General features: G+C 40.6%; 2 protein-coding genes across 2 annotated transcripts in view; one reads left to right on the top strand and one right to left on the bottom strand.

Moving 5' to 3' along the window:
- Positions 1–549: 549 nt before the first annotated feature.
- NOPCHAP1 (NOP protein chaperone 1) lies at positions 550–7,142 on the top strand. Its single transcript, XM_075050819.1, has 4 exons — positions 550–646; positions 1,903–1,989; positions 4,742–4,878; positions 6,495–7,142. Exons 1-4 carry the CDS (start codon positions 577–579, stop codon positions 6,675–6,677), a joined length of 477 nt encoding a protein of 158 aa, XP_074906920.1. The 5' UTR covers positions 550–576; the 3' UTR covers positions 6,678–7,142.
- Positions 7,143–7,891: 749 nt separating this feature from the next.
- ALDH1L2 (aldehyde dehydrogenase 1 family member L2) overlaps positions 7,892–14,512 on the bottom strand; it is a 33,665-nt gene continuing 27,044 nt past the window's right edge. Inside the window, exons 19-23 of the mRNA XM_075050817.1 lie at positions 13,281–13,379; positions 12,379–12,544; positions 11,033–11,138; positions 10,048–10,247; positions 7,892–9,012 (exon numbers count right to left, since the gene is read on the bottom strand). Coding sequence (XP_074906918.1) covers positions 8,957–9,012; positions 10,048–10,247; positions 11,033–11,138; positions 12,379–12,544; positions 13,281–13,379 — 627 coding nt within the window. The 3' untranslated portion in view covers positions 7,892–8,956. The remainder of the gene's footprint in view (positions 9,013–10,047; positions 10,248–11,032; positions 11,139–12,378; positions 12,545–13,280; positions 13,380–14,512) is intronic.

The following is a 14,512-nucleotide window of genomic DNA, read 5'->3' as shown; positions in this document are numbered from 1 at the left end:
TGAACCATTCAGTTCTCTTTTTTACAGTTTTCACAATGTCTAGGTGATAAACAGACAGGGACAGAAACTGCAGAACGAATCTTGAATAACAGGTTGGCCAGCGTCAACTGAACTTGACGGCCCGCAAGTTTCTTTTCCAAACGGTAATTAAAATTCCCCTCAGGGTCTGCAATTTAATGTTATGTGGGTTTGCCAAATTCTGTTTTCAAGAAAGAGGGAAAGTTTTCAAAGAAGAGCAGCTGCTGGCAGGAGTGAAAGTAGCGTTGCCCGATTCCAGCTCGGTTTCGTGCTCCCGTTTCACCTCCAAGTGACGGGACGGACTTTTCATGCCAAGTCGTTTCATAAGGATTTAAAAATAGGGATTTTTTTTTTTTCTCTCTCTGTAACGTGAATCGTTTCCCTTCCTGCATTATTAACCCAGCTGTAGAGGCCCGTGTAGGTGCCCGGGCCGGCGAGCCCCTCACCCCGCCGCCGCCTCGGGGCGGCTCTAATTCCTCCCGCCCTCCAGGGGGCGCTGCGCTGCCCCGCGTCGCGTCGCCCTCCCGGCCCGCCCCCACTTCCGGTTCGGTCCGGCGCATGGCGGCGGACGGCGGAGCGGCGGGCCCGGCCGCCTCTCGGGAGCTGCTGGTGGTGGGGCGGCGAGGAGGTGAGCGTTCCCCCCGGGATCGGGGGGTGGGAGCCCCGCGGCCGAGAGGTGCGGAGCCGCTTTCCAAGCTGAGCTGGGTTCCTCCGGCCGCAGGGAGCGGTGCTGCGGGGCTCAGCCCGGCCGCCCCCCGGGACGGGAGGTTGGGGAGCGGGGGGGTGGGCTCGGCTTGTGGTGAACCCCCGGGCTCTGGCCTCGGGGGGTTTTCAGGCCGCCTGGCTGTTAGTCCTCCACTTGTTATGACATCTCGCGGGGTTTGAAGAGCCACCGTTTTCCCGGGCATGGCTGGTATAGTTTGTGTAAATACGGGCCGGGGCGGGGGAAACCCACAAACAAACTTTAAAGTAGCATCCATAGTCGTAACGATATTCCTATGAGGGAAAAAAATGTTAAAAAGCAATAAAGCTCCACTTCAGTTAAAGGTGAAGGGCTGATGGCTGTGTTGGCGGCCGTAAGTACTGGCTTGTCTAATTAACGCAGATTTTTCCTACTTCGTTTGGATTTTATGATGCTACTCTTGTAAAAATAGTTACTTCAGGTCATGAGCATCACTTTATTGGTCGCCACCACAGTCACATGCATGAGGGAAGGGATTTCAGTCAGTGTTGCTAGCACACGCTAGCTGTTACCTCGCTATGTTTTGCTGGGGGTATTACAGGTAGTTTCTCTGTGTGTTGATAACTATCACTAAATAAATCTTTGACAAAGACTTTGAAAACAGCGGGAGCCTGTAAGAGGTGACCTGCAGGGTCAGACCAGTGGTCCATATAACCCAGTAGTCTTTCTTCCAGGAACTGCAATAGCAGATGATAATTACAGAGAACTCATTAGTTTAAGGACTGTGTGCTCCCTGTCCTTGTAATTGCCCAGTGTCTGGGGTTGTAGGGGTAGGGATGACAGGGGGTACATTCCTGCTCAGTCCTTTTAGTACCTGATGATGACTCTGCTGCCCTGAACTGGTCTAATTCTGTGTTGAACCCGCTGATCTCTCTGCTTTCACAGCTTCTTGTGGTAGCAAGCTCTAGCCATTCGTTACGTACTACATACAGATATACTGAGACAAGCACCCCAAACAAACATCAAGAAACAGTATTTGCCGGAAAGCAGAGTGGAATTCCTGGAGGCAGAGACAGTTGAATTCTCATGTTTAGTCTTGTGGTAGAAAGGTGGAAAAGTAGCAGCAAGAAGAGAGCCTCACAGTTAAGATGTGACATTTGTGGTTGAGACAGGTAAACATTCAAATACTTTTTTGTTTCCAGGGCTGGAAGAAACTTTGTTGATTAATTCAAAATGTAGCAGCAAGAAGGCCACAACTTTACAGACAGTTAGGATGCCAAGGAGTAATGGTAAGTAGGTGTTATGGTTTAACCCCAGCCAGCAACTAAGCACCATGCAGCTGCTCTATCGCTCCCCCTCCTCAACTGGACAGGGGATAGAAAATATAACAAAAGGCTCATGGGTCAAGATAAGGACAGGGAGAGATCACTCAACCAATTATTCATCACGGGCCAGACAGACTCGACTTGGGGAAAATTAAATTAATTTATTGCCAATCAAACCAGAGTAGGGTGATGAGAAAATAAAACCCAATTCTTAAAGCACTTTCCCCCCACCCCTCCCTTCTTCCTGGGCTTAACTTTGCTCCTGATTTTCTCTACCTCCTCCCCCCGCAGCAGCACAGGGGGATGGGGAATGGGGGTTGGGGTCAGTTCATCACATGTTGTCTCTGCCGCTCCTTCCTCCTCAGGGGCAGGAATCCTCACACTCTTCCCCTGCTCCAGCATAGGGTCCCTCCCACGGGAGACAGTTCTCCATGAACTTCTCCAACGTGGGTCCTTCCCACGGGCTGCAGTTCTTCATGAACTGCTGCAGCATGGGTCCCTTCCATGGTGTGCAGTCCTTCAGGAGCACACTGCTCCAGCGCGGGTCCCCCACGGGTCACAAGTCCTGCCAGCAAACCTGCTCCAGCGTGGGCTCCTCTCTCCACAGGGCCACAGGTCCTGCCAGGAGCCTGCTCCAGCGCAGACTTCCCACGGGGTCACAGCCTCCTTCGGGAACCCACCTGCTCCAGCATGGGGTCCTCCATGGGCTGCAGGTGGAGATCTGCTCCACCGTGGACCTCCCTGGGCTGCAGGGGGACAGCCTGCCTCACCATGGTCTTCCCCACGGGCTGCTGGGGAACCTCTGCTCCGGCGCCTGGAGCACCTCCTCCCCCTCCTTCTTCACTGACCTTGGTGTCTGCAGAGTTGTTTCTCCCACATGTTCTCACTCCTCTCTCCGGCTGCAGTTTTTGTGCCCCAGCAACTTTTTTCCCCTTCTTAAATCTGTTATCCCAGGGGCGCTACCACTGTCGCTGATTGACTCGGCCTTGGCCAGCGGCGTGTCCGTCTTGGAGCTGGCTGGCATTGGCTCTGTTGGACACAAGGGGAAGCTTCCAGCAGCTTCTCACAGAAGCCACCCCTGTAGCCCCCCCGCTACCAAAACCTTGCCACACAGACCCAATACAGTAGGACTTAGTTATTGGAACAGTGTCAAGTAGTAGGTAACATCCGTGACAAAACTTTGGCTTCAGTGCTTTCCTTGGATTAGTAACGGGACAAATTCTTGTGTTCTGTTTTTATGGGTGCTAGGTCCTCCTTTGCTGTTGCACATCACCCACAGGTTAATCATGTAACTGCTGCTTCTGCAAAGCTAGATTTTGTGATGCTAGGCGTGTTACAGCTGTAAGTTTTAGGGACTTAGTTCTCCTTGCAGAAATACTCCTGCTGTCTGCATATAGTGAATTCACCAGGTTGTACCTCTGGTCTTCATTTAGTCAGCTGCTTTCAAATTGATGCAAGTTCTGTAGATCAGTTTCAGAACTTTATTTTTAATGAGTGTGCTGGCAAAATTAGTAAGCCAGATCATATAAACATTCATTAATAACAAATTAATTTGAATGCATTAAGAAAACTTTTTTCTTTAATCGAGCTATGCTCCTTCTTCCTTTGACTAAGCTACATATAGGTTGCTAACATTGTCTTCTGTGTAACTCCGTGCATAAGAGGACATAGTGTAAAAATTGTTATTCTTTGAAAGTAGTGTATCTTCAGGAGTTTTTCTCTTCATTAAAATATACCGCAGTTCTTTAGTCTCAGATTGTTCTTTTCCAGTATAGAGTTGTTGCTTTTTTGCTGATCTAGGCTTCTTATCTCTTCAGAAGTAATGTCTCAGTATAAAATATTTGGTGTATAAAGGCATTTAATTTAAAACAGCCTCCTGTCAAATTATTATATTTTTATTTTGTGAATGAGCTCAGATTTAAAAAGTAATACAAAAACCAACTTGTTACATTGAGTTCTCTTGGATAAAAGTCTCAACAAAGATGACAGTGTTTCAAAGGTAGATTATACCTGTTAGACTTCTGTGGAGCTCACTCAGAATAGTACCTCTTACTCACGGAGAATTAAACCAGTGATTGGCTCATCTGCATGTGTGGAGCAAAGATTATTTGAAGAAACTGGAGCTGGGAAGTCCCACTGAGCTTAGAGGGATATTTCTGTAGGGGATAAGTGCTTTACACTTCAAAATAGAGCATCCATCTCTCTCCCACCATGTTAATTTCAGAGCCCCTCTTGATAATTTTGTTGAACTTTCTTTAGTGTAGCATGACATCTGTGGCATCTGCCACAGCTAATTTTTCCATCTTTTCCATCTATACTTTGTAACAGGGAAGAAAGGAGGACGTAATTATATTTCCATTGGAGATAATACTGATGTGGAAGTTGGCACTCAAGATGTATTTAAAACCATGGAATTTACAAGCAAGTTTTCTGTAAAGTAGTCACATTTTGGTTTAAGAATCCAAATGGAATTGTTGAAGTGATTTCTTCCTGCACCACATGCTGACCAATAGATTTTATATCTTTTTGCTGTTTGTGTCTTGGAAAATTGAATACTGTAATAAATCCTTCTATTAAAGCATCTTAAATATGGTAGACAGCTGGAAATTACAGTTGAAATGGAATCTGTTTAAATGCTCAGATTTCTGAGGTATAAATGTATAAACTAATGGGCATCTGTTTGTATATATACATGTGATAATTATTTCTTTTTCAGTTTTGGACCGAGTACAGAGCTTTTTACCGCAGATGGCCCATGCAAATGATGAGCTGAGAAGAAAAATGGTAACAGCACCAGCTCATCAGTTTGATATTGAAAATCTAGACACTGCAACAGAAAAAGTTATAGAAATGGTAAATACTTTCTGTATTTTTATTTTATAAATTAAATTTAGATGTGATTAAAATAATTCTCTGATCTTAGAATGAGCTACTTTGATAGATAAGGCTAAGTCTTTACCATCTTAGTCCGCAATCTGCAAATTCAAAACATAGATGTAATAAAAATGCTTATTTGGTTAAAATTTACTACTTGGTTTTCATACTTGCAGAACTTAATGACTGGGGATGAAGTAGTTTAAGGCCAGAATAAGACATACTTTTGAATCAGCAACTCTGAATCAAAAGTAAGTCACAAATTGTATTTTAAATGTCTCATGGGTAATTTGGTTTAGAAACTGGATAACGTAAGGCGTAGTAAGGCATAACAGAAGGCTTTAGTATAAGAGTTAATAACTGGCTTTCAGCTGTGCTTTGTAGGTATTTTTAGGACTGGCTATAGGTGTTGGATTTAGAAAAGTTGTTAGTGTTGTTGTGATCCTTTATAGCTGGTATTTGTCTATTTATTTACATTCACATCAATATTTTCTTTTTCTTTTTTAACTGAAATGCTGCAGCCACATGCTCACGTAAGAAAATTTTAGTATGAGGGTGATGCGTGCGATATGCGCATGTCCCAGACGAGTGCCTTCTGGCCTGCAGGCCCACAAGATAAAAGGCAGAAATAAGGCAGCCTGGGGTTTGGTGTGAGCTGTCAGAACAATTTATTCACCACCGGTTGGATTCAGAGTTCTTGTAGATTGTACTCAGCCTACATGCAGTAGGTTGTCCAGTGCTGGTAAATGCTGAAGAATTCCAACTAAATAGTGAGAAAACAAAGTGGATCGTGAAAATTGTTTGTTTCAGTATGCTGAAGTGGAATGGGTAACTTGGACAGGATTTTTAAAATCATGTGACAGTGTCTCACAAGTGTCTTGGCTTTATAATAAGCAAACAAGGACACCTAGTGATTAATAGCTTAATGCTATTTGCAGATCACTGAAAAAATTTATTTGCATCTCAAATTCCTGTATTTTGCTTTGCTGTATACGGGAAGTTTTTGTGGTGAGGATTATCAGTTTAAGACAGATATTTTCAGAGAGAAAACCAGATCTTAAAAATCGTGGCTCTGCATATGGAAATATACGATCACTTTTACTTCAAAAAATATCCTGGTGGTTTAAACTACTTGCTATTTTGCAGTAGTTGTAGTGCCATGAACGCTACTAGGTTATAAGATATGAACTATATTAATAAATATATATACACACGTTTGTATATGTCATGACCACTTATACACTAAATGGTTTCATTTGAATTCTTTACTGAAAATTAAGTTTGATACCTCCTTCTCATCAGTTTAAGTACCCGATTTAGACTATCTGAGTTCAGCTTTTGACTCATTTCTCTCTTTGATAATGATATAAAGATGGCCTTATATTTGTTACAGGGCAATATAAATTACAATTTAAATATTTAGGAATCTGTTCATGATATTTGTCATAATCCTAGGAGAATGCAAAAGTCTTTCTAATTGTGGTTATGGTTTTCTTGTAGTAGTAGGCTGTTTCATGTGTTTGCTTTATGTTTTACTCAAATGACAGAAGTGGTATAGAAATGTGTAATGTGTTAACTAAGGTCTTTTTTTACAGAATGTGGCTGTAGTTGAACTGAGTGATTCTGATACAGATGAAGAAATACTAACTTCAGAAGATGAATCAGAATCTGAAGATGACTGTACAACTAATGAAGTGACAATAGACAACATTAAGTTTCCTAAACAAAAAGGAGAAAAGGGCAAAATAGAAATTTTGGACAGCAAAGTAAATGAGTAAATCCATTTTATTTTACTTAACCCAACAAAACAAAACAACAAAAACCCAAATCATGTTTTCTTACTTTGAAGACTTGGCCCTTAAAACTACCTTGTTTCCCAATGTAGCATCATCCCTCAGGATCATATGAAATGCCATAGTTTACATGGTGGAGAATTCAGGATCCACTCATGACTGAGGCAGGCTGGATTTCTGAAGAATTAAGTACGGTTTTATTCATCAAACAACATGAAAATGAACTTCAAATTAGGTTAGACTAAGAAAGCAGCTAGAATTTGGGGCACTTGAACTAGTTAAAATTCTTGTTCTGTTGCTTTGTTGAAGAAAGATTTTTGTAGTGTGCTGGAAGTTTTTGCTTCAAGGGCAGGACAGAGTTAACTAGGGAAAAAAGCTTTGGTTTTTATATTCCATGTCCTGTGAGGTGTTATGTACAATGTCTTCAATATTAAACATTATCTTAAAGTACATTAGAGGTATGTCTACATTGCATTCATGACAATAACTGTTGAACACTAAAGCAGCGGCTGAGGTCATTTCAAGGTGAGCTAGCATGGGTAAGGACAGCCATGACTCACGAGGGAGTTCAGCAAAGGATCACTTACCCTCTGTGCCTGCACTGAGCTCTGTATCATTACGGGTGGGTTACTAGCTCCTGTCTGGAACGTTTGTGGCTGGAGTGCAGATACCCTCAGGACTTACGCAGTCAACTCTGCCTCTGTGGTGTTACAATTGCTTTAAGCTACACTTTTCATCTCCTACTTTCCCTGCCACATTTCTGTCCTCTCCATTTTGTTGACAACTGTCACTTCGGGAGAATAAAAAGGTGAATTTTCAGCTGGGCTGTACTTACGTTAGCTTGAAACAATTGTGAAACCAAAATCCGTGAAAGTTATGTCTCATACTTGCCTCAGATTGATCAAATACAATGATTTGGGCTGTTGTATTTACTTCATAGATCGGTTTGCACTTCAGAAGTATCTACCATGCTCCTGGATGTCATCATTTGTTTCTTAAAGGAACTTTATATTTTCTATACGATTAAAGTAAAATTTTCTATATTGTATTTGCTCAGATATTAATGTCATGACTTGAAACCTGCAATTGTTTACAGGACTTATTTTGAATTCCATACTTAAAGCTATAGTTTTAATATCTGTTTCTGTAATATTTGTGATAAGAAATAACAAGGATTCTGGTCTTTCTTTCACAATGCGGCTTCTTAAAAATAGAAGGGGGCATGATTTACTGGGATTAACTGATTAAAACACAAAATATTTTAGTGAGTGGGAAGGATGGGAATCAAAGAATGGGACTGCTATTTTTAATGGCAGCCCACAGATCAGATTAAGCTTTGGGTGGCGTTGCACTCTAAGAAGAGCGGGTGGTCTGAAGTAGGCTTAGTTTGTTCGATGAGCTCTCAATCTACAGAAAACTCTTCAAACTGAAGAAAGTTTGAAAGCCAACATCTTAACTCAGTCATTTTACAAGGGATTTTCCTTTAGATTAAAAAAATTATGAAATACAAAGTAATAATAATTCTGTATAAAACAGTGATAACAGTCCATGTGCACAGACACAAAAAGTGATTTTAATCTGTTAATGTAACCACCTTTCAAATTGCAGGCAGATCACACGTTCGTATCAACAAAAAGATAGAAAATATTTTCAGTAACTTTAGCTTGATATGCATAGTTTAACACCAATGTCGAACTCTGTATGTACTATACAAAGATCATAGTAAGTGCACTTTCTTGTATTGATTTACTTCTTATGGCACAAAGGTTTTCTGTACTGCTGAAGAATCACCAGAGCAGAATGTTTAATTGCTACTGTAAAACTTGAACCGGTTTATAGCAAAAATGGCATAGTCAGTATATTTTAGTTCAACTTTAGAGAAGCCTAATGACTAAGGACTTATAATGGCCACGTAAATACGTTCACACAAATAAGAAGTAGACATGTGAGAACTCATTCTTCAGTTGTATTTAAAAAAATAAAACCAAACCACGTTCTTGGTTTTTGGGGGAGATTGTGCTAACAACTGCTGCTGCATAATGTAAAGAACTTCAGGTTAATTTCCAAATGCTTTTATCTGTCAGCGAGACTAAAATTTGGATCTGATTTATAGAAACTTAGCCACGAAATGGGTGTTTTGTTTTGGGTTTTTTTCAGTTGTAGCACTGCAGACAGCACATCCTGTGCCTGGTATGAAGTGCTTCATGGAGTCATTAAGATTCAAACTCTGCAGAAAGTTTACTTTCTAAGTGAGGCTGTTACTTTTAGTATTCCACAGTGATAGCCTTGGTTCTGAGATATTCATGAAGAGCTTCTTCACCTGTACAGACACAATATTCACCAGTTAGAATGGCAGCTAAAAGAGAATGTTGTCAGAGACATTATATTATTAAGAAAAAAATCTAAAATGCTTTAGCCAATATTTGAGTCCTTAAGGGACAATGGAAACTGATTAACTTACTCTCCCACAGAGATTTACAGAACTGGTTTGACAAGAAGAGGCCAAACCCAACAAGTGGAAAGAAAAAGGGGCTGGAATTTAACAAACCACCTGGGTGGGGCTGAAGCAGCAGAAGTTTCTAGATGGCCACTGGGGGCTCATAGTTGAATTTACGAGCTTTGGTTTGCCTATGTTGAAGTTTCTAGGTAAAGAAGCTGTATAAAAAATCGGTAATCTTTTTTTTTTTCCTGATACTATTACTCATTTTGGTTTCAGGAAATGTCTGATACTGCTAGAGATTCCAAAGGCAAAAATCTGTTGTGTCACTGAAAACATTTTTTCTTTCATTTTTCTTTGCCAGGAGGCTTGATCTGTCCAGACTTGTAAAGTTTCTTTGACAGACTAGACTTCACTTTTTCTAAAACTGGTTTTGAAAAGAAAAGATTTTTTTTAATGCATCTTTGTGGCTGTCAGCAAATTTTGATGACATTTTAAGGCGTAAAAAAGTTTCCCATGCTCTTACAAGTTTAGAGGAGAAACCTAAATTAGTGTTCTTTCTCAGGGAAAGGAAAGAAGATTTTGGCCAATACCTTTGCTGCTTGACAGCATTTTGTAGCCTGTATGGAGCTCTGGACAAGCTGTAATTTGACTGCTCTGAGAGGAGTCGAAGAGGAATATTCTGCATGCTGTAGCATTATTTAGCAAATGTACAGGAAGGGCTGAACTGGAGGTATTGAGGTGGGACTGTTGTAGGGATGGGAGAGGAACTAGATTACTGTAATGGGAGGAATGTAGGAGACGCAGGAAATGCATCCATAGCTCACGTTTCACTAGAGGCAGCGTACACAGCTAAGGTGGTTTTTTCATGGATTTGGACTGTCAGATGAGAAATGAGGGAGGGAAAGAATGACTTACCTAAATCTTTCCCAAAGCCAGACTGCTTAAATCCACCAAATGGTGCTGCCACATCAGTTTTGTTATATGTGTTAATAAAAACTGTTCCAGCTTCTAGCTTTTCACTGATGTAGAGAGCTTTGCTTATGTCTTTTGTGAAAACTCCTGAAGCTAAGCCATATTCTGTGGTATTTGCCCGTCGCAGCACTCCGTCAACATCCCTACAGGGGAAAGAAATCTAATTGCAGCTAGGTAAAATAAGTGTTAGCAACCTTCTGCCTTCAATGTCACTGAAGCACCTTTTCCCACGCTCGCTATTCTCTGGTTAGTCTTTTTAAAGACAACTTACTAAGGACTAATCTGTGTGTCAATCTGACAGATCTATGGAAATTCATACCCTTGCTTCCAACTTGTAAAGCTTGTAACCTTACATTTCAGTGGTTAAGATCTACACAAAGAAATGTCAAAGGAAAAGTTGCAGTACACATACCAACTTTGCTCAGCTACAGTACAACTTGGGGATTACAGCAATACAAAAATACTTGTAAAACTATTAAAACTAGCAGTCTACAAAATATACAAGGGATTTTCATTTGCAACAGTAATGTGCCAATGTTACACAAAGCACAACAATGCTATGCAGTCTTTCGTGACAGAGAAAAATAAGCGATTCCCCTGGAAAAAACACATTTTGTAATTTGATCGAGCTGTTGCAATTACCACATCAACTTCAGTAAAAACATTTCACTGAATACTAAGTCTTATTTAAGAACTGGCACTTACAGTTGCGTTCTATCCTGTCACTGCTAATAGCATTAGTTCTATATCGACATGGAGCAGGATACCCCCTGCTAAAAAGGGTGTTTTCTCTGAATTTAGCTGGAAGAGGATCTAGGGATTCAGACTGGTCTTACAAGATTTAACAAAATCATACTACATATGCTATCATTTCTACACATAGAGTGAAAATGAGAAAGTTTCTAACAGTAACCAGAGGAGAACATACCCATTTTTAAATTTAGAAATCACCATCACAGGACCAAAGGACTCTTCCTGGGCAATATACATATGGTCTTCAACATCTGTGAATACAGTGGGTTCCATGAAGAAACCTAAACAGAGGATAGAGCATCATTTGAGCATGGCGAAAATGCTTCACGGTTTGTATTGTCCAGGCCGTCTCTCTTCCATACTTTGCGGTCATAGATACATTGAGACTTGAAAGAGAAAATACCAGGATTGATATGAATGAAGTATGAACGGAAATGCATGTCTGGAAGCATGAGACAAACAGCAGAAAAAAGGTTAAAATAATGGCCCGTATTGACCAGGCCAGAAGGTCTGCATGCCACAGCCCAGGTGACTCCTCAGGGGAAGACCCTGCACCCGACAGCAGGAAGACAAGGTTACAGCATGCCGCAGCGGCCACTCTTGTTATCCGACAAGAAGATAGGCTGTGGCCATAAAGATCTGTATATTCCAAACAACGAAAAAACATGTAACTGGCAGCAACTTTGCCTAAGATTTATGGATGCTGAAGTAAAGAGAATTCTGAGGCAAGGGAACGCCTCATAATGACTTCGTTTCTGAAGGTTGTAAAGACCTGTCCAAAAGCTAGTTCATCGTTGCCAATCAAGAACTGTCCTGGTGTTATACACAAGCGATCCTGGTCACCTACATCTTGGTCAGTGACTGTATTCCAGTTTGAGTGGGTTAAATCAACTTCAGAGATTTTATATAAATGCCACCCCCTTCCATAAGATTTCCCATTTAATTTTGTTACACTGATTTTGTATAGTTATGAATCTCCACTTTCATTTTATTTAAGGATACGGTCATTATATTTTGAAACTCTGATGCAAATGTTTCTCCTTCAATATTGATATAGGACAGATGTCCATGAGAAAATGTTGCTTTCATGCCGGCTCACTAAACTTAGCATACATATTGTCTGTATAGCAAAAAAGGCTTTTGATAATAACATCTTACACAAACTCTGCTAGTAGTTTCCTCAGTCAGCTTTAGCGTTAGTGTGATCTAAATGGATATAATTATACTTATGGCTCTTCACAGTTCAAGGGTGTTGCAAAAAAAGCCTCAATGCCTCACAAGCAACAGGTATAAATGAACAAAAGATTTCCATACAGACTAGATTCTGATTCAATTTCATATGTTACGCTTCAGTTGCACAGCTTCTCTTAATATGAGACTTGAAAGCCCTGTTCTCAAGTGGTATCTTGGGCTTACCTGGTACTGTTCCCACGTTGCTACTTCACATACTGCAGCAGAGACAATCATGATGGCTTTTGTTCAAAGTGTAAAAACTCCAAACACCTCTGAACATTATTTTACCTGGTCTACGTACTTGTCTTCCTCCATACACTAGGGTGGCTCCTTCTTTTACTCCAGTTTCACAATATTGCAGCAGCTTTTCCAAATGTGCCTTGTGATTTTGTGGACCGTGATCTGTAGATCTATCAAGTGGGTCACCAATTTTCATCTTTTTTATTTCTTCTACCTATGGGTTACCCAATGAAAATGAAATTACATAACGTGGCAAAGAGTTGTTAAAGTGACCCGTGATTCGGTATACTTCATGTTTTGTGCTATGAAGTTAGGCTCAAAGAAAGGGCTGGGTTCTTAGAAAGTGGAATGCTCCTCCCTTTCTAAAATGAGGCTTTGTCTTATGTTTGATAATCTCTGGTTACTTCTGAAAGTTTATGATGCTGTTTTCCTGTATTCATTCTCTTCCGCTTTTAAAATAGGCATGTAAAATGTTAGCTTTTACCAGTGGTAAATGAGTTATGACAGTGATTTCCTGTTCTTGAGCTAAATAAATTAATTCTCCAGTGGCACAGTGTGGTGACTATTGGATTTTTAATAATAACCTTTGATTTATTCTAGCTACATTTCCAATATGCTTTTTTTTTTAAGCTTCACAGCAGCCTTCAATCAAATTGACCTAAGTTCAGAATTTTTTTTCATCTTACTTTCCTAGTCAAATATGAAATATCACTGAAGGTACAATATCTATTTCAATGTCATTTATGTGTGCATTACTGATGAAAATATCTCCCTTCAGTGCCTTCCTTTTAACCCTGTAAGAGGTTCCCAAGAAGCTGCATTGCCTATCATAAGCAATAATGAGAAATTAAACAACTGAATATAAGAAGAAATGCAAGTGTCTGTAAAACTACTGGATCTTTGTGCCATAGTAAAGTATCTGTTTAAACTTTAGTCCTTGATTATCTTACCACTTTTCGAACAAATTCATCATGGATTGATTCTTCCACAAACAGCCTGCCAGCTGCAATGCAGTTTTCTCCTTTGTTGAAATATACTGCTCCCATACCCTGATCAGGGAAAAAACCATTAATATTTATATGTACCCTTTTGTTCAGTTTCCCATTCATTGTGTTCCCTTGGGTTGCATTCTGTGTTTGTGACCCTCAAAGCTTAATGCTTTATGTGAAGAAACATCATCAATGCAACAAGCAGACTAATCTTATAAAGGGCAAACACACTTCCATGGAGACAAATGGCTCAGGATGAACCCATTAGCACTGCTCTTTCCATTTCCACCAGTGTTCCACAGAAACACCTGCTGCAGTGTCACAGAGAAGAGGGCTGGAAGCACAACCACTTAATATAGAACTGTGCTAATCCACTGAGCAATATTGCTTGAGTCAAAAGTCACATGTAACTGGGTGAACATTGCTTAACTCTAATCTGCAGAGAACCTCCTATGTCGAGTGTGGATTCAGACCCTGTGCGGTTTGTGGCTTTTTGTTTACCAAAAACTGATACTTGCCATTGTTTTTTCGAGGGTGGTAGGGAGGTGGGGGAAGGAAAAGCAGGACAAATAAAATTCCTAAAATGCAGTTTTCTGGCAGCTGCAAAGGCCTAGGGTCTTGGCATTAGTAGGTATGACTGGGATCGTGTGCTAGTGCCAAGTGTGTGGCAAAAAAAGCATTGTTTCACAATCATTTAAAGCCATCAATGCCAGGTATAGCTCAGGCCAAGCTCTACGTCACCCTCTCACTTCTACAGCTGAGAACAGTGGTGGGGCCAAGGAGTGAGTTGAGTAAGTTTCAGCTTTTATTATTTTCCACATATACTTCACTGTACAGTCACTCAGACTCTCATCCTGCCAAAAGACACTCCAAAAACAGGGAAAGTGTATAACAGTTTCTTCCTGGTAGCAGTACCTGCTTATGCTAGTTTAGAGAATTCACAGAATTAGCATTTTGGGTAAGTACAGTGTGGAAGACCTTTGTTTGCCTCTTAGTGAGCAAACTGCATCTACTGTCATTTTGATGAATTAGATTACCTGAGCAGGAAATAAGCTCCTTAAATCCACTGAATTTCTCATTTGCACATCTTATTTATGAACTTTAAACACATTATGGCGGGTTGGGAAGGTGGATTATGATGATTGATGGTGAATTAAGAAGAACTATATGGCAATAAGGAGCTCAATGTATAT

The sequence above is a fragment of the Buteo buteo genome, chromosome 19, assembly GCF_964188355.1.
Source record: "Buteo buteo chromosome 19, bButBut1.hap1.1, whole genome shotgun sequence".
NCBI lineage: Eukaryota > Metazoa > Chordata > Aves > Accipitriformes > Accipitridae > Buteo > Buteo buteo.
This window is presented reverse-complemented; position numbering and strand designations above follow the sequence as displayed.